The 14,394-nt window shown below is 38.8% G+C and overlaps 1 protein-coding gene across 3 annotated transcripts in view; it reads left to right on the top strand.

The window, feature by feature from the left end:
- Window positions 1–14,394, top strand: part of LOC148678079 (ADAMTS-like protein 1) — a 210,388-nt gene that overhangs the window by 173,871 nt on the left and 22,123 nt on the right. For all 3 annotated transcript variants that reach the window (XM_088631318.1, XM_088631307.1, XM_088631326.1), the window contains 6 exons: window positions 21–225; window positions 3,037–3,184; window positions 3,856–3,940; window positions 10,985–11,268; window positions 12,300–12,429; window positions 12,938–13,148. In XM_088631318.1, coding sequence (XP_088487444.1) covers window positions 21–225; window positions 3,037–3,184; window positions 3,856–3,940; window positions 10,985–11,268; window positions 12,300–12,429; window positions 12,938–13,148 — 1,063 coding nt within the window. The remainder of the gene's footprint in view (window positions 1–20; window positions 226–3,036; window positions 3,185–3,855; window positions 3,941–10,984; window positions 11,269–12,299; window positions 12,430–12,937; window positions 13,149–14,394) is intronic.

The following is a 14,394-nucleotide window of genomic DNA, read 5'->3' as shown; positions in this document are numbered from 1 at the left end:
TGGAAGACCTGTGTCCTCAGGTGGGAGAGCAGCCCCTGGACAGCCTGTTCCATGTCCTGTGGCGGGGGGATCCAGAGCCGCTCAGTGTCCTGTGTGGAGGAGGACATCCAGGGCACCGTCACCACTGCCGACGAGTGGAAGTGTCTGTACTCCCCCAGGATGCCCATCCTCCAGCCCTGCAACATCTTTGACTGCCCAAAGTGGCTGGCGCAGGAGTGGTCACCTGTAAGTCCTTTTTAGGAGCCTCTGTGGTGCCAAGGGACAGAGGGTCTTCACTCCATCTGTGTCCTGGTAGTTAACTGAACTCGTTAATTACTGAATCACTTTCTCCTCTTTTTAAACAGTGGTGATTTCACCAAACCGAGAAACAGTATAACACCCCAGGGCACAGGCTGTATATTGCTAGCTGAAGTACAGGCACTCTCAGGCTCTTGTTTTCTGTGCGTGATTGAGCCAACTACATTGTACAAAAGCAAATCAAAACAACAGAGACTTTTTTGTTTTTTATCTTTGCAAAATAAGCTTTACCAAGTAACAACTCGTCATTTGAGTTAAGGTTCTCCATTATCTTTGGCTTAAGTAAATTTGATATTTTTACCACTCCCCCTAAACCTCAAGGAAAAACAAATAAGATATTGCCTTCACAATTTATGTGGTTGGCACGGTGATGTGAGAGTTAGTGCTGCTGCCTCATAGCTCTTGAGTCCTAGGTTTGATTCTGGGTTGGAGCACCTTATGGGTCGAGTTTGCACATGCTCTGTGTGTGTTGATTAATTGGTTTCTCTAGCTTGTGTGCCCTGTAAAGAAGCTGTTTACCATCTAAATGGAGTGTTTCTGGCCCTGTATTTCTGGAAGTGACTCTAGTTTGAGTACTTACTGTACTAGGTGGAGTTTGAATGGATGGTAATTTTCCTTTCAGTTTGATATCTTTAATTTTCATAAAATTTAGGATTCTATTGTAGTTTTATTAGTATGTTCATCACTAATAACAAATTAATCTATTTACACTATGTAATAGTATTGTGTGTTTCTATGTATTCTAAAGAAGGATTATTAATTAAATGACTGGAGTAGATATAAGCAAATGTCAGAATGAGATGTAAATATGAAATATTGTTCAATTTTCTTCATAACAGAGAAGGAATGTCTCAGTTTTAATACCTTTCTCTCTATTAGCATATTGTCATTTCATGAATCATGTTTCCATTTTGGTCTATTATTAATTGTTTAAAACGTCCTCATTGTGTCCACAGCTGTATTTGCTCTGTATTCGGTCTGTGTCCTCTAAGCAAAACAGTGTGACTCTTTTTTCACATCACCTCTTGTCTATGACTACTCTTTAAGCAAGGGAAAAGACAGATTCAGAACATGTTCCCACAGAGAAAATAATTCACTATGTATTTGCACGTTTGTGACTGTCAAAGCCAAGGTCTCCTAAACTATTCCGATTTCTGTGTCATGTACAGTATAATCTTTCTACTGAGTTGAGCTTTTACTTGAATTGGTTGTCAAAATACCAATATACAGAGAATTGATTGTGCACACAGAATAAATGAATAAAAGGTGTAAATATTATTTTTAGCATAGTGCCAGAATGACAAAAGGAAGGAGAAAATAAGTTTAAATTTACTTGGCAAGTCTTGTTGTGTGTTTACTGTTTTATTTTTTTCAGATATGTTGATTATGATGTAATTTGAAGCAGCGTTTATGATTTTGTTTTGAGATTTGATGATTTCTGAATAGTTTCAAAATATTTTAAATCAGTTTTGTTTGCCTTGATGCTTCGCTATTGCTAAATGTTATATGATTAGATTTTTTATTTAAATGTTTTCAGTGTAGCCTGAAAGTGTAAACCCTATCACAGAAAAAAAAAATCACATATGAGCAAATAAATTACTGTTATACTGTAGGTAGGTCACAGAAATGTCAATTCTTAAATTACCACAATTTCATTTGGACTTTTACAGTACAGTATATGAAAATCTTTTGAGTTGTCAATGGATTTAAAAAGATTTAAACTGTTGCAAAAGAGCATTCAGATAATGACAACTTAAAATATTTCCTATAACCTCTGTGATTTAAAGGAAAACAATTAATATATTTTTTGTTCATAATTCAAATATCTGTTTTTTCAACTAATGAAATAAAATTCTACAGAAGTTAAAAAAACACCTCCAAAAGTTGTTGTTTAGAAACATAAAGCACTATAACTGTGTATGTGTGGTAAATAGGATCTTTTTGGTCAGAAGATGTGAAATAGAAAGATTTCAAGCTGGGGGTGAAGAAGTAGAAGCACTTATGAGATATACTGTACAGGAGTGTGGGATAGAGGTGCAGGACTCCATATGTTCCTATGTTTAGCATTTGTGGAATATAAACAAATCACCCTATGATGTCTCTATCATTTCAGCTTCACGGTGAAATTCATTTCCCATCCTGCCATCGCACCCTGAGACCCTGCGAGTTAGATTTGTGGCCTGTTAAAACCTAGAACTTTGTTGACCTTATACATTCCTTATTCTGAACTTCCATTAAATGCTTGTCTTGGCAAAGGTTGTACAAAAAAAATGGAGGCAGCCGATGTGAAGGAATATTTCTTGTCCTGTTTTTTTTTTCTAGTTTAAGAGTAGGATGATGATGCTGTGTGTGCTATATTTCTACATGTTTAACACATATTTACATTTTTGTGGATGTTCAGAAAGGCACAGTACTGTTTCGTATTGTCTTGAGCTGAAGTTGCTACAGTGTATTCCAAATTACAGTGTTATGTTTTGCAAGGCACACAATGTTGCTGGTGGTCTCGTAGGCCACCTTAAGATGTTCTGCCTCTGATTTTTAATATGACTTCTTCAGACACTTTGTCTGTGCTTTAGTAGCTGCTGCGCGTAGAGGATTTACAGAAATCAGCAGAAACGCTCACTCATTCCAATGCACGGGAGATATGTTTAGAGGCTGTCCTGTTCTGTGAGCAAAGTGACATGATTATCCATGCTAGCAGAGGAGGTGTGGGCTGTGACTGTGTCCTCTGTTCCACAGTGCACAGTGACATGTGGCCAGGGACTTCGGTACAGGGTGGTGCTCTGCATCGACCACCGAGGGCTTCATGCAGGAGGGTGCAACCCCAAGACCAAGCCACACATAAAGGAGGAGTGCATTGTGCCTGTTCCTTGCTACAAACCCAAAGGTATGCCACTTCTTCCAGACAGAAAACGAGCTAGAAGTAGTGGAGAAGCAGAAATGAGAGGCCCCCTCCTGCCAAACCTATTGTAATTCTCACACATTTTATAACTGCAGTCAACAGCTTCTGTTTGCATTTGAACACACCTCATCAGCTGTCTCATTTGTCTTCTTTAAACAACTTACTATGGGAATGTGCTCTCTGCTTGCCTGACCTTGTTTAGTGCTGAAAATGTATCGAGGATGGGAATATGTACCCACATATTTGCAAAGGTCTGTGTAATTTGTACTATGTAACTGAGCAAGCTTGACAGGCATATCCTTATTTTTGTGAGGTAATTCTTGCAAGCCACATCTCCTTTTTACATGACAGTGTCAGTCAATAGATGTCGTCTAGCTGATGTGCAAAGTAGAGCTGCACTTCAGAGGTGATTCTGTTTCTCAGTAGACTCTGACTCTGAGGAGGGTAGGGGGAGGTTGATTGACCTTAGACCACGTGCAACACATGTGAAAATCTTGAGGGAACTTACAGTAGATGTGGTGGCTTAGATGCCACAAGTTCTACAATTTTGTCCAGGTGAGTCATTGAAGCCCTTGAGAGAGGAACCTTGTGTGACATAGCTGGTGGCAGAGGCTGAGGTCTGAGGGCTTGCTGACCTGGAAGGTGCTGTGTTACAGAGAAGCTCCCTGTAGAAGCCAAGCTGCCCTGGTTCAAACAGGCCCAGGAGCTGGAGGAGGAGAAGGCTGTGACTGAGGACCCTACGTGAGTACAGGCCCTCAGGCTGCAACTTGTTCACAGCTGCCTGCCAAGTCTAAGAAACTAAAGTATAGGCTGTGAAATTTGTCAATTTGTCATCTGTGGTTTTCTGGATGTTGTGCAATGATGCGGAATAAGGAATCCTTTGTTCAGATTAATGAAGTGATCTCTCATATGTCTAATACCCAGTATCATCATATTCAAATCTTTAATCTCATCAGTTTACTTGACTCATGACTGATTGCAAGCCTTGTGAGAAAGAAAAACTACATACCATGCATTAACCTTACTTTGTTACTGAGAGAGATACTACAGATAATGGGGGGAAAAATAAATCCAAAGTAAAAACGTATGTACCTGAATACATGAGGATGTGACTTTGAATTCAAGCTCCATGGTATCTCTCGATATAATTCATATCTGCTGTAGACATAGTATTTAATTTTGTTCTAGTATTTAATTTTGTTCTAGCAATTTTGTAGAAAAACGTTAAATTTGCTTTCTACAGTGTTGTAATTCAAGAATACCGCCAAGTGTAAGATTTGAAAACACAATTAGGATATCACAGTTAATACAATGCATAAATTGATGGTGATATTACCACTTTCTAACTAGAACTAATCAGATATCACAGCGACGCAAGATAGGTCCTGCTCAGTACCAGGGTGTAAGACCTGTAAGTAAGACCAGGTTGCTGTAAGAGGTATTGGTCAACCAGAAGATATTACTCTTTCCTCTGGACCAGACTTTACAAAATAATTTCCTAGTATTGACTGGAGACAATTCAATATACAGTAGAGGGTACCATCCTTCGGGTGAGATAATGCATTAAAACTAAGGTCATGACTACTTGATCATTGACCATGACACTATTTGAATGAGTAGGGGTGTTAATTCCTGTGTGTTGGTTAAATTCCATTCTGGGTTTGAACAGTCTGGCTTCCCCAAGTTTCCCCCATTAATTCAGATGTTGAAGCAATTTCTCACTTGTCGGCCTGACCTGCTGTGTGCCCCTTCTTTATGTAATGCACGTTGAGGGGCATTGGGATAAGTGCATATACTGTAAATGCAATTTTATGGCTAATAAAATGTTAAAAATAATAATAATAATCTTCTTTAACAACATTCTATTTAATGATATAATCGGACTGTGCCCTTCTAATGTCATTAAAGCAATACAAAACAAAGACCACGTGGAAACTGTAGCCTACTGATTGCCAATAAACATCAGAATGAATAAAGTGGAAATATACACCACAAACAACACTTCAAGAATTTGAACAAGCTAAAGTATGAACATATTATAATACCAGCTCCACTTGATGACTTCTTATAAAGTATCCAGGACAGCTGACATATGCAGCCAACATTCTTTCCATTTCTCAGCAATTAGCATCCACAATGGGTTTGTTCATACATTTCTAGAATTTGTCAAGGTCTGGAAAATTGGATGAGAAGTGAGTGTTGAATGTGAGATTTTATGAACGGAACGTGGACATCCAAGGTCCAAATTGTGAGTCTTGCAATTCAAGCGTGAGACTTCATTTTTTTCTACCAGCGCTCACTGATTTTCCCTGTGCTCTTTAACAAGAATTTTTAAACAAGCTTTTAAAAAAGGATTTGCTTTTGCAGAGATCAAGATTAATAATACTGTGAAGCTAATACTCTTGCCATTCCATTCCTGGGTGTCTGGAAAAAAATGCTTTTAATTGCCTTCTCTTTTTGTGTGCTACCTTTATGTGTTGTGCACAGATCCTTTTTCTGTCATATGTGACAGACTGTGAATCTTTTTGTTTAACTAATGGTTATAGGAGCTCATGGGTGTTGCACCTACAATTTCCCAAGTGTCAGTATTAAGTTCGGGAAATGTTTTCAAAATCAGTCTCGGATATGAGAGCCTCATGATAATTGCACTATGCAAATATTAAAGCTTTTCTGTTGAGCAATCATTTATACAGCACTTGTAGAATGTCCGTTGTATCCCAGCCAGGAGGAAAAAGAAGAACACTCTCTGCTTTCTTGCTTTCAATGTTAAAGCCACATCTCCAGCTCAACAAATATGTGACAAATGACTGGAAATTACTTTGAGAAATTCATGGACACCGTGCATTCACTTTAAAGGTGTCTAATGAAACCCACAGAAAGAATTTGTCATACATTTTCACACTCAGACAGTCAACCCAGCCAGGGTTCATTATAATGGGCGGTGGGGTGGCTCTGTGGCTAAGGATCTGCACCTGTAGCTGGAAGGTTGCTGGTTTGTATCCCACAGCTGGCAGAGTAATCCTACTCCATTGGGCCCCTGAGCAAGGCCCTCAACCCCAACTGCTCCAGGGGTGCCATATAAATGGCTGACCCTGTGCTCTGACCCCAAGCTTCTCTCCCTGTCTGTGTGTCTCATGGAGAGCAAGCTGGGGTATGCAAAAAGACAAATTCCTAATGCAAGAAATTGTATATGGCTTATAAAGTGATCTTATTTTATAATTCTCACACATTTCCATCTAATCAAGCATAACAGATCAGAACAAAAAATACTCACAGATTAAATGCTTTTTGTTTTTTTTTCCTAATTGTTGCTACAGACATTAACAGTAAGGAGTGAAGTAATTACCCTTGTGTGAAAAATTGCAGCTTATACGAAATCCACAAAAATGGCAAAAAAAGAATAAATCTTCAAAGAAATGAGAAACGGATGCATGTGAAAATGCCCCTCTTTCATGCTTGTTTCATAAAATGTTTTTGCATTTTATCTTGCAATAAACTGGACATGTTGCAAATGCAATTTTATATCTTATTACCTTTAACTAATAGCTAATAGCTGTTAGTTACCTGTAACTAACAGCTGCCAGCTGTGAACGGGTTACAGGTAATAGGATATAGAATTGCACATGTGTCTGTATTTTAATGTGTCAGAATTTTAATTAACCCATTAAGGTTAAGGTGGGATGACTGTCTGATTGTGAAACATCATAGCACAGACTGTAATATACAGTACATTAATTAATCATTTGTATTTCCTTGTGTTTAAAGGCAATTAAAGCTGTAGTTTATTACAGTCTGTGTAATGATGTTTCAGCTTTATTTTTCCATAGTTATGTGCTGTATAATGTCCCCTTGTTGTTTTTTTTAATATACCTTTGTGTTCATACTGTATAATGCAAAAGTGTTGCAATTTTTGGATAAGATATTTAACTTCATCTATTGATTTTCAGATCTCTTCTTCCAATTCAGTGTCATGTGGGAACTGGAACATACTCCAGCAAGCCATGGGCACAAGGTGTCCAACAGGCCAGAGACAAATACACACAGACAGTCACACCAGAGCCAGTTTACCCAGAAGCCATTTAACCTATCAGTATGTCTTTAGACTGTGGGAAGAAACCAGAGCACATAGAGGAAACCCACACCAACATGGGAAGAACACAAAACCTCCATGCAGATAGCATCTCCATGAATTGAGCCCAGGGCCCCAGTGCTCTGAGACAGCAATCTTTAGCACTACGCTACATTGCTACCAAGTGAACCTATGGGTATCCTGCTCCAGGATTATGCTCATCTTCCTGGGAAAGGTAGTTTAGCCCAGAGCTGCCATCTTGCCTGGACCAGCCAAGCTCACACTGTGTGCTCAATATGCTGACTACTGTTTCTCACTGAACGCTCACTGTAAATAAATTCTGTTTGGTCTTTATTCTTTATAAAAGTTTTTTAAAAATTACAATGCTCATTTTACCCTTGACATCATTTGTTCTGTACCTTTACACATAATTGGTTACTTCATGGGTTTTTCCCAAGATGCAAGAAGTGTAATACATTTTAGTGATTAGCTAAATTGAGCATTGTGATCTAAGCTTTGAGGTTCATTTTGATTTGATTGCCCAGCTGTTCTTGCATGCAGAAATACAGTACACGTACTCTTAACTATACAGTGCTACAGTCAAATGAATGGTTAGTACCTTTGTTGAGTCTAGATTATGATTGTCGCATTGCTGTTTGTATTTTTATTCTCACTTCAACCAGGGTTTTGGGATAATGGACACTGTATGTCAGTGCTCCATTTGGGATTCTTTGTAGAAATATGTGTTTGGTTTCAGAACACTTTCAGGACTATTCTTTTTATCTTGAAGGAACTATGCCTCTTTACAATAAGTATTGTGTGTTAGGTAAATATATGCTTGAAGCCAAAACACATTATTTTGTTTCTGTAGTAGCATATCTTCATGAATGTCACATAAATAACCATGCATACAATACATTCACACTGTAAGCCAAAAACAATATCTGTGTGCCACATGGAAGCACATTCTTAATAAAAGGAAGTTTAAACAGAGGAAATTCTTTAGAATTAGAATTACTTCTGAGACTGGAGCCAGATTAACAGAGACATTAAGCAAAGGAGTGTCCATTATAGTGCTGCAAATTATACATCTCTCTTTTGAGTATCAAGTTATTTGAATTGTTCCATCATTTGATACATTAATTTGTTGCATGAATGTGAAGGACTACATAATCTATAGTTAACTATGCTAAAATAATATTTGTTTTGGGGAAGAATTATCATTTCCCATTGACTTGCCTTATATTTCATTTGGATGTGTTGCTAACATAATATGACATCACCAGCATCTTAGACCAAGTCCGGTCACTCAGATCCATCTTTGGAACCTGGGAAGGTTAACCGAGACAGGAGCTTTCAAAAGCTTTGCTATTCAAAGGGTGGTTGGCATGACTTTGATTGTTTACACTACCACAAGAAATGTAGTCCTCCTACAGCCTTTACAGTCAAGCTGCAGTGAATACCACAATACTCTTGAGAAAGAAAGTGGGGATATCCCAACACAAGTATACTCAGCCTATGTCTGTGATCACTAGCTATGCAGATATATAAATAAACTGATCGCCAGAACACTGGAGACACAATGAAACCCATAATGTTTTCCACAAAAAAAGCTCTGTTCTTAGGAATCTACTTTATCTATCTGAACTCCAGAGGCAATAGAACCCCACTTGGTGTAAGTCTTTGGTCATATAGAGAGATTGCTGGATTTATACTTCTTGTAACACAGGTAGACATTGGAGCCCCACTGAAAAAAAAAACAAATGAAAAAAAGTTATTTGATAATAATAATGAATAATTTCTTTCAGTTATACAGTATAGTGCTTTTCTGGACACTCAAAGCGCTTTAGAGGTAACAGGGACTCCCCTCCACCCCTCCACCACCAATGTGCAGCCCCACTTGGATGATGCAATGGCAGCCAAAGTGCACCACTACTCTCAACACACATCAGCTATATGGGGGGGACAGAGTGATACAGCCAATTCATACTGTACATGGGAATTATTTGGAGGTCATGATGGGTAAAGGCTTGTGAAGAATTGCTTGTAGTCCTATGAGATCATTGTCCTAAACTGATCTCCAGGAGGCCTCTACATTACAGAATAGATCTCTGATCTCTTTCAAACCTTCACTGAACTGTGCTGTGACATATTGTATCCCCACAGGATTGACAACATTACTGTGGCATTTGTGAGGTGGGGGGTGGGCATTCCTGTTTTGTGACAGCAGGCTTTACTTTTAATCAAGTCACCCTCTCTAAACGCCAAGGGTAGCCTACGTTCACTGTACTCTCCATTTGAATTCCCTCCTTTGCGTGCCACAACCCCCTTGTGAAACTTTTACAGCCTTTCTTCTAAATGTACTTTCCTCTTTAAAATCACCTCAAACCGTGTGTTGGTATTTAATAATTCACTGGTTTTAGTCATGAGCCAGACTAACACGAACCCCAGACTTACCTTTCTCACCTCTTTGTTGGTTGAATTGGTTGAGTTTTGCGATCAGATGAGCATATACAGTACAACCAGTATGCCTCCAATAGCCTCTCTCAGTGATAACTAAAAATTTTCTTAACATATGTTTAAAGGCTTCTCCGGACTTTGTGCTGGCCTATTAAGACCTGATAAGCAGTGTGTTAGTGCTAAGTCAGTTTCATAAAGGTTAAAGTTGACAACTTTGATTTATCTTTACATTTTCAGAAGAGTTGTGAAGGAACGGGCATGATGTACCAAAGACTTTAGAGCAATTTATTCAATAAAGGAGCCCAGCTAATCCTGAACAGCTGTGAAATTACCTACGGGAGGACTATATTTTATTAATATTGCATTAAGATCATATTAGAGTAGCCAACATGTGGGAGGTGAGAGCCTGCCAAAAGGAGAATATTTTTTTATGGGAAGCAGCTCAGTTGCTAGCTACAGTACAGTATAATGTTAACATTTTTAAAATCTTGCCATTTCTATTGCACTTAAGCTTTTTATGTCTTTGATGTCTTTTTTAAGCAAGCATATAATTGATTTCTCAGATTAAACATAATGTAATACATGCTATTTATGAATCTCTGTGTATTTACTACTACTAAAATGTTGGGTATGCTTGTGGGAAAACATGGTCTTTTCTGGTAAGACTGGAAAATGTAAAGACTAATGTTTTTATTATACAGTATTTTCACTTAAATTGTACTGTAAATAGATCCAAATCTGTCTGATAAATTTTGATCTATTTAGATAAGATATGGCTAATATCTTATCATATGTACAAGTTAATAGGATGCCTAAGTTTAATGAGGAGCAGACTAAAGAATGTCTTGGAGAAAAACCGAGTTCTAGTTCTAGTTATAACAACAGACAAGGTGTCAATAGATACAGCATTCCTGTTCAAGAACAGAAACGCCTTGGAATTCATTTCACCATAGTTTGCAACAATCTGATTTTTAAGATGTTTGATGGAATTAGGTCCCCTTCCTTGCCTCAAAAGCTAGAAGAAAAACAGTGAGGAGTTACCCAGATGCTTTCTGTTTGTTTGTGTTTGTGAAATGTGTTGTATTCATCATCTTATAAACATTTCAAAGGATTAATACCAACAGCTGGTTCTTGCTAGCTGGTGAAAGACCAAGTGTGTTCTACTGTTATGTGGAAACGTCGGCCCAGGCTAGCTTTTTAATGCGTTTGCTGTGCCACTTGACAGCTGTGAACTGTGTTTGTGTGTTTGTGTCTAGGTTCATCCCAGAGGCCTGGTCCCCTTGCAGCAGGACGTGTGGCGCAGGGACGCAGAGGCGGGCGGTCCGCTGTCAGGTCTTGCTGTCTTTCTCCCAGACAGTGGCCGATCTACCCGACGACGAATGTGATGGCCCCAAACCCCCAGAGACGCAGCCCTGCTACCGGAGACCCTGCGGGAATGACGAGGAAGAAGAGGAAAGAGCCTTCCATCTTGTAGAGCAAGAAGAGCTTCACGACTGGGAGTATGAGGGCTTCACCGAATGCTCAGAGTCCTGCGGGGGAGGTGATGTGCAGCTGATGCCCATATTTGTGTTGAACATAGAGGAGATGGAAAATATTAAACTAAAACGTGTCAGAATCACATGCAAACAAATCAACTGCTTGTTTTTGCAGAACTCAGAGCACATTTGTGGACACAAGCTCTGACGTAAAGTACTGTGCAGATAATGAAGAGATGAATAATTTTGGTGTTCAAATGATTACAAACTGTGCAGCTCTGTATTGTTTTGAAAATAATTTGCACATTTATAGTTCCACTAAGAGTATGGCAGCTTTTGTCCACAGATATAGTTTTCACTGCTTGATTTGACAGATTCTTGCATAAAATGAGGTCATTTGTAACCCAAATCTTCTTACGGTTAGAAAATTCTGAAAGATCTTTGGCGTTATTATTAGTTCAGTTTGTAGCTTTTCTTTGCGTACTAGTTGCACCTGAACACAGGATGCAGACTGTTTTATATACTGTGTTTTTATACCTAAATGGGCAGGGATTTTGGACAGTAAGAAGAACTATAAGGTTTAATATTTTGAACCGCTGCCATTACCTATCACTTCCACCAGCACGAGCTGGGAAGCAATGGTGTCAAATTCATGAAACCTTCATGAGTTCCACAGTTGATGAGGGAAACGTGTATAATATTTTGGAACAGGCCAGAGAAAATAAATGAATTAATACAAAGGAGCAGAATTTTTTATGTGATCCATTTGGTTACCGTTCACTACACTGGAATAGCAGTATACAAAGTGAGCCTTACAGCCATTCCATCTCAGCATCACAGAGAAAGGGACAATTTAGTCTCATTTTTTATGTTTCTTTCCAAACCATTCTTTCTGTATTTTTTTAATATTTCCCCTGTCTAGGAGGCAAGCAAATGATGTAGCAAGTAATATGGCTGCAGAGTTGATCATTTGAACAGCTTTGCATCAGCACTTGGTTGCCATACAGAATCGTAGTTTTTTGTCAGGGATTTTCTATTAGTTTTCCCCTTGCACACTCCCAGCAGTATGGAAGGTGTTCTGTTGTCCTTGGTGCAGGGCTGCAGGAGGCAGTGGTGATCTGCCTGAATAAACAGACCCGAGAAGTGACGCAGGAGAACATGTGTGTGAGTCACCGACGGCCCCCCCAGCTCCTCAAGACCTGCAAAACAGAGCCCTGCCCTCCCAGGTGACCACATCATAATTCCGTCAAAGAAACAAAATCTAAAGATGTATACAGGGTGTGAATATGAAGGTTTCATTAAGGAGGTTAACGTTCCACTGTTATTGTCCCTACATAACCAAGAGCCTCAGAATCTTTGTGTCATTTATTAAGCATTAAATGAAACTGGTGTTGAATCTCAGACTTTGTATTTACATGATCTGTTTGGTTTCAACCCCTAATGAGAAGGCCAGGCCCAGTTATTTCTCTTTCTAATCTACTTAACATTTACCTAGGCCTCCTGTTTGATAAAAAAATGTAACGGTGAGATTTGGATTTTCCTCTTCCTTGTGGCCATTCTATACAGATGTTTTGGTTTCCTTAAGCATCATAACCACAGAATTCACGGGGAAGGACTGTAGTTTTTTTCTCAGCTTCCAGTCGGGATGCCTGTCCTGACACTGACTTTGGTTGATCCATCAGCGGTGACTATTGACGCCCTACATATTTCACTATGGTTTCCTGTGCCCCTCAGGTGGGAGACGGGGGCCTGGAGCTCCTGTTCTGCTTCCTGCGGGGTGGGGCTGAGGACCCGCGGCGTGGCCTGTAAGCACCTGCTTTCCAGGGAGAACAATGAAACTGTCGTTGTGAGCGATGACAAGTGTCGGTTGCTGAAACCCACTCCAGTGCAAGCCTGTAACCGCTTTGACTGCCCTCCAAGCTGGGAGACCCAGGACTGGGAGCAGGTAGGTTTTTGAACATTTTGTGATAATATGCTTGGAAGTTGACATAACACCAAACTTACTATGCCCTAGGTGAGAGTGTTAGTAGGTACTTACACTTTGTAGGTAGCAGCGTGACCCAGTATTGGTTCTTGTCAATTCCTAAATGAAACATAACGAGCGTAACTGTTCCTTCACATTGGAGGCATCGCAGATTTCAGCAGAACACATTCTTGACCCTCACTTACAGGAACTGTTGCATTCTTGCGAAGTGTTATATACGTGTGTGTTAGACCTTGATTAGCCAGAAGTTCTTATATTTTCACTATATATATCAATCTGACAAATGTTTGTGTCCAAAATTCACCAGACTTTGTGTCAGTAGGCATTTTATTTCCAGGGAACACTTGAAGTTACAATTGCTTTGCTGTTGGGGAAAGAACTAGGGGATATTAACACTGTGCATCATAAACTGATGATCGGCTTGTCAGGCATAAGTATATTTATTTAGAACAATTTATTTTGTTTTTAATATAAATAACAATAATACAATGGTTCCATTTACAATCGACCTTGTTTTTCATTATTTAAATGCATTCTAGTTCCTGAATGTGTCCAACATATTTGGCCTTACTGACAGATATGTTTCAATGTGTGTGGGCTCCAGTTTTGTGGCCTCTGCGAGAGACAAAATAATGATTGAGAAATCATGTGTATTCAAGTCAGGGACTGTCAAAGAATGCATACAAACAGGACTTTGTGGTGGGTTTGTGGCTATAAATCTGCAGTGAATAATGATGTCTATACAACCTCTTTGTCCTGGGCAAGTAGTGTTGTGTATATAAAACATGCTTTGTCAAGAATATAAACTATGAAGAGAAACATAAGCATGACATCTTTTTTGAATAATGTGGTGATTTTTACAAGATTGTTAAAAGCTCATTTATAAAAAATGTCATTAATTTTAAGTACACATTTATTGCGTCAAATACAGATTTTACAGTGTATTGAAAATATAAATACAGTTTTAGAAATGCTAAAATTATAGCTGAATATACACAAACTAGTGCAACTATATTTGTAATTACAGTGCCTTGCAAAAGTATTCACCCCCCTTGGACCTTTTCCACATTTTACTGTGTTAAAACATGGAACCATGGTGTATTTAAATTTAGCTTTGCCACCCATCAACACAAAGTACTCTATAATTTCAAAGTGAAAATAAATTCCAGACGTTTTACTAAATTAAAAATAAAAAACAGAAAATAAT

This window comes from Lepisosteus platostomus, chromosome 1 (genome assembly GCF_059453375.1).
Source record: "Lepisosteus platostomus isolate fLepPlt1 chromosome 1, fLepPlt1.hap1, whole genome shotgun sequence".
NCBI lineage: Eukaryota > Metazoa > Chordata > Actinopteri > Semionotiformes > Lepisosteidae > Lepisosteus > Lepisosteus platostomus.
Note: the sequence above shows the minus strand (reverse complement) of the source record. Positions and strands in the feature narration are given on the sequence as shown.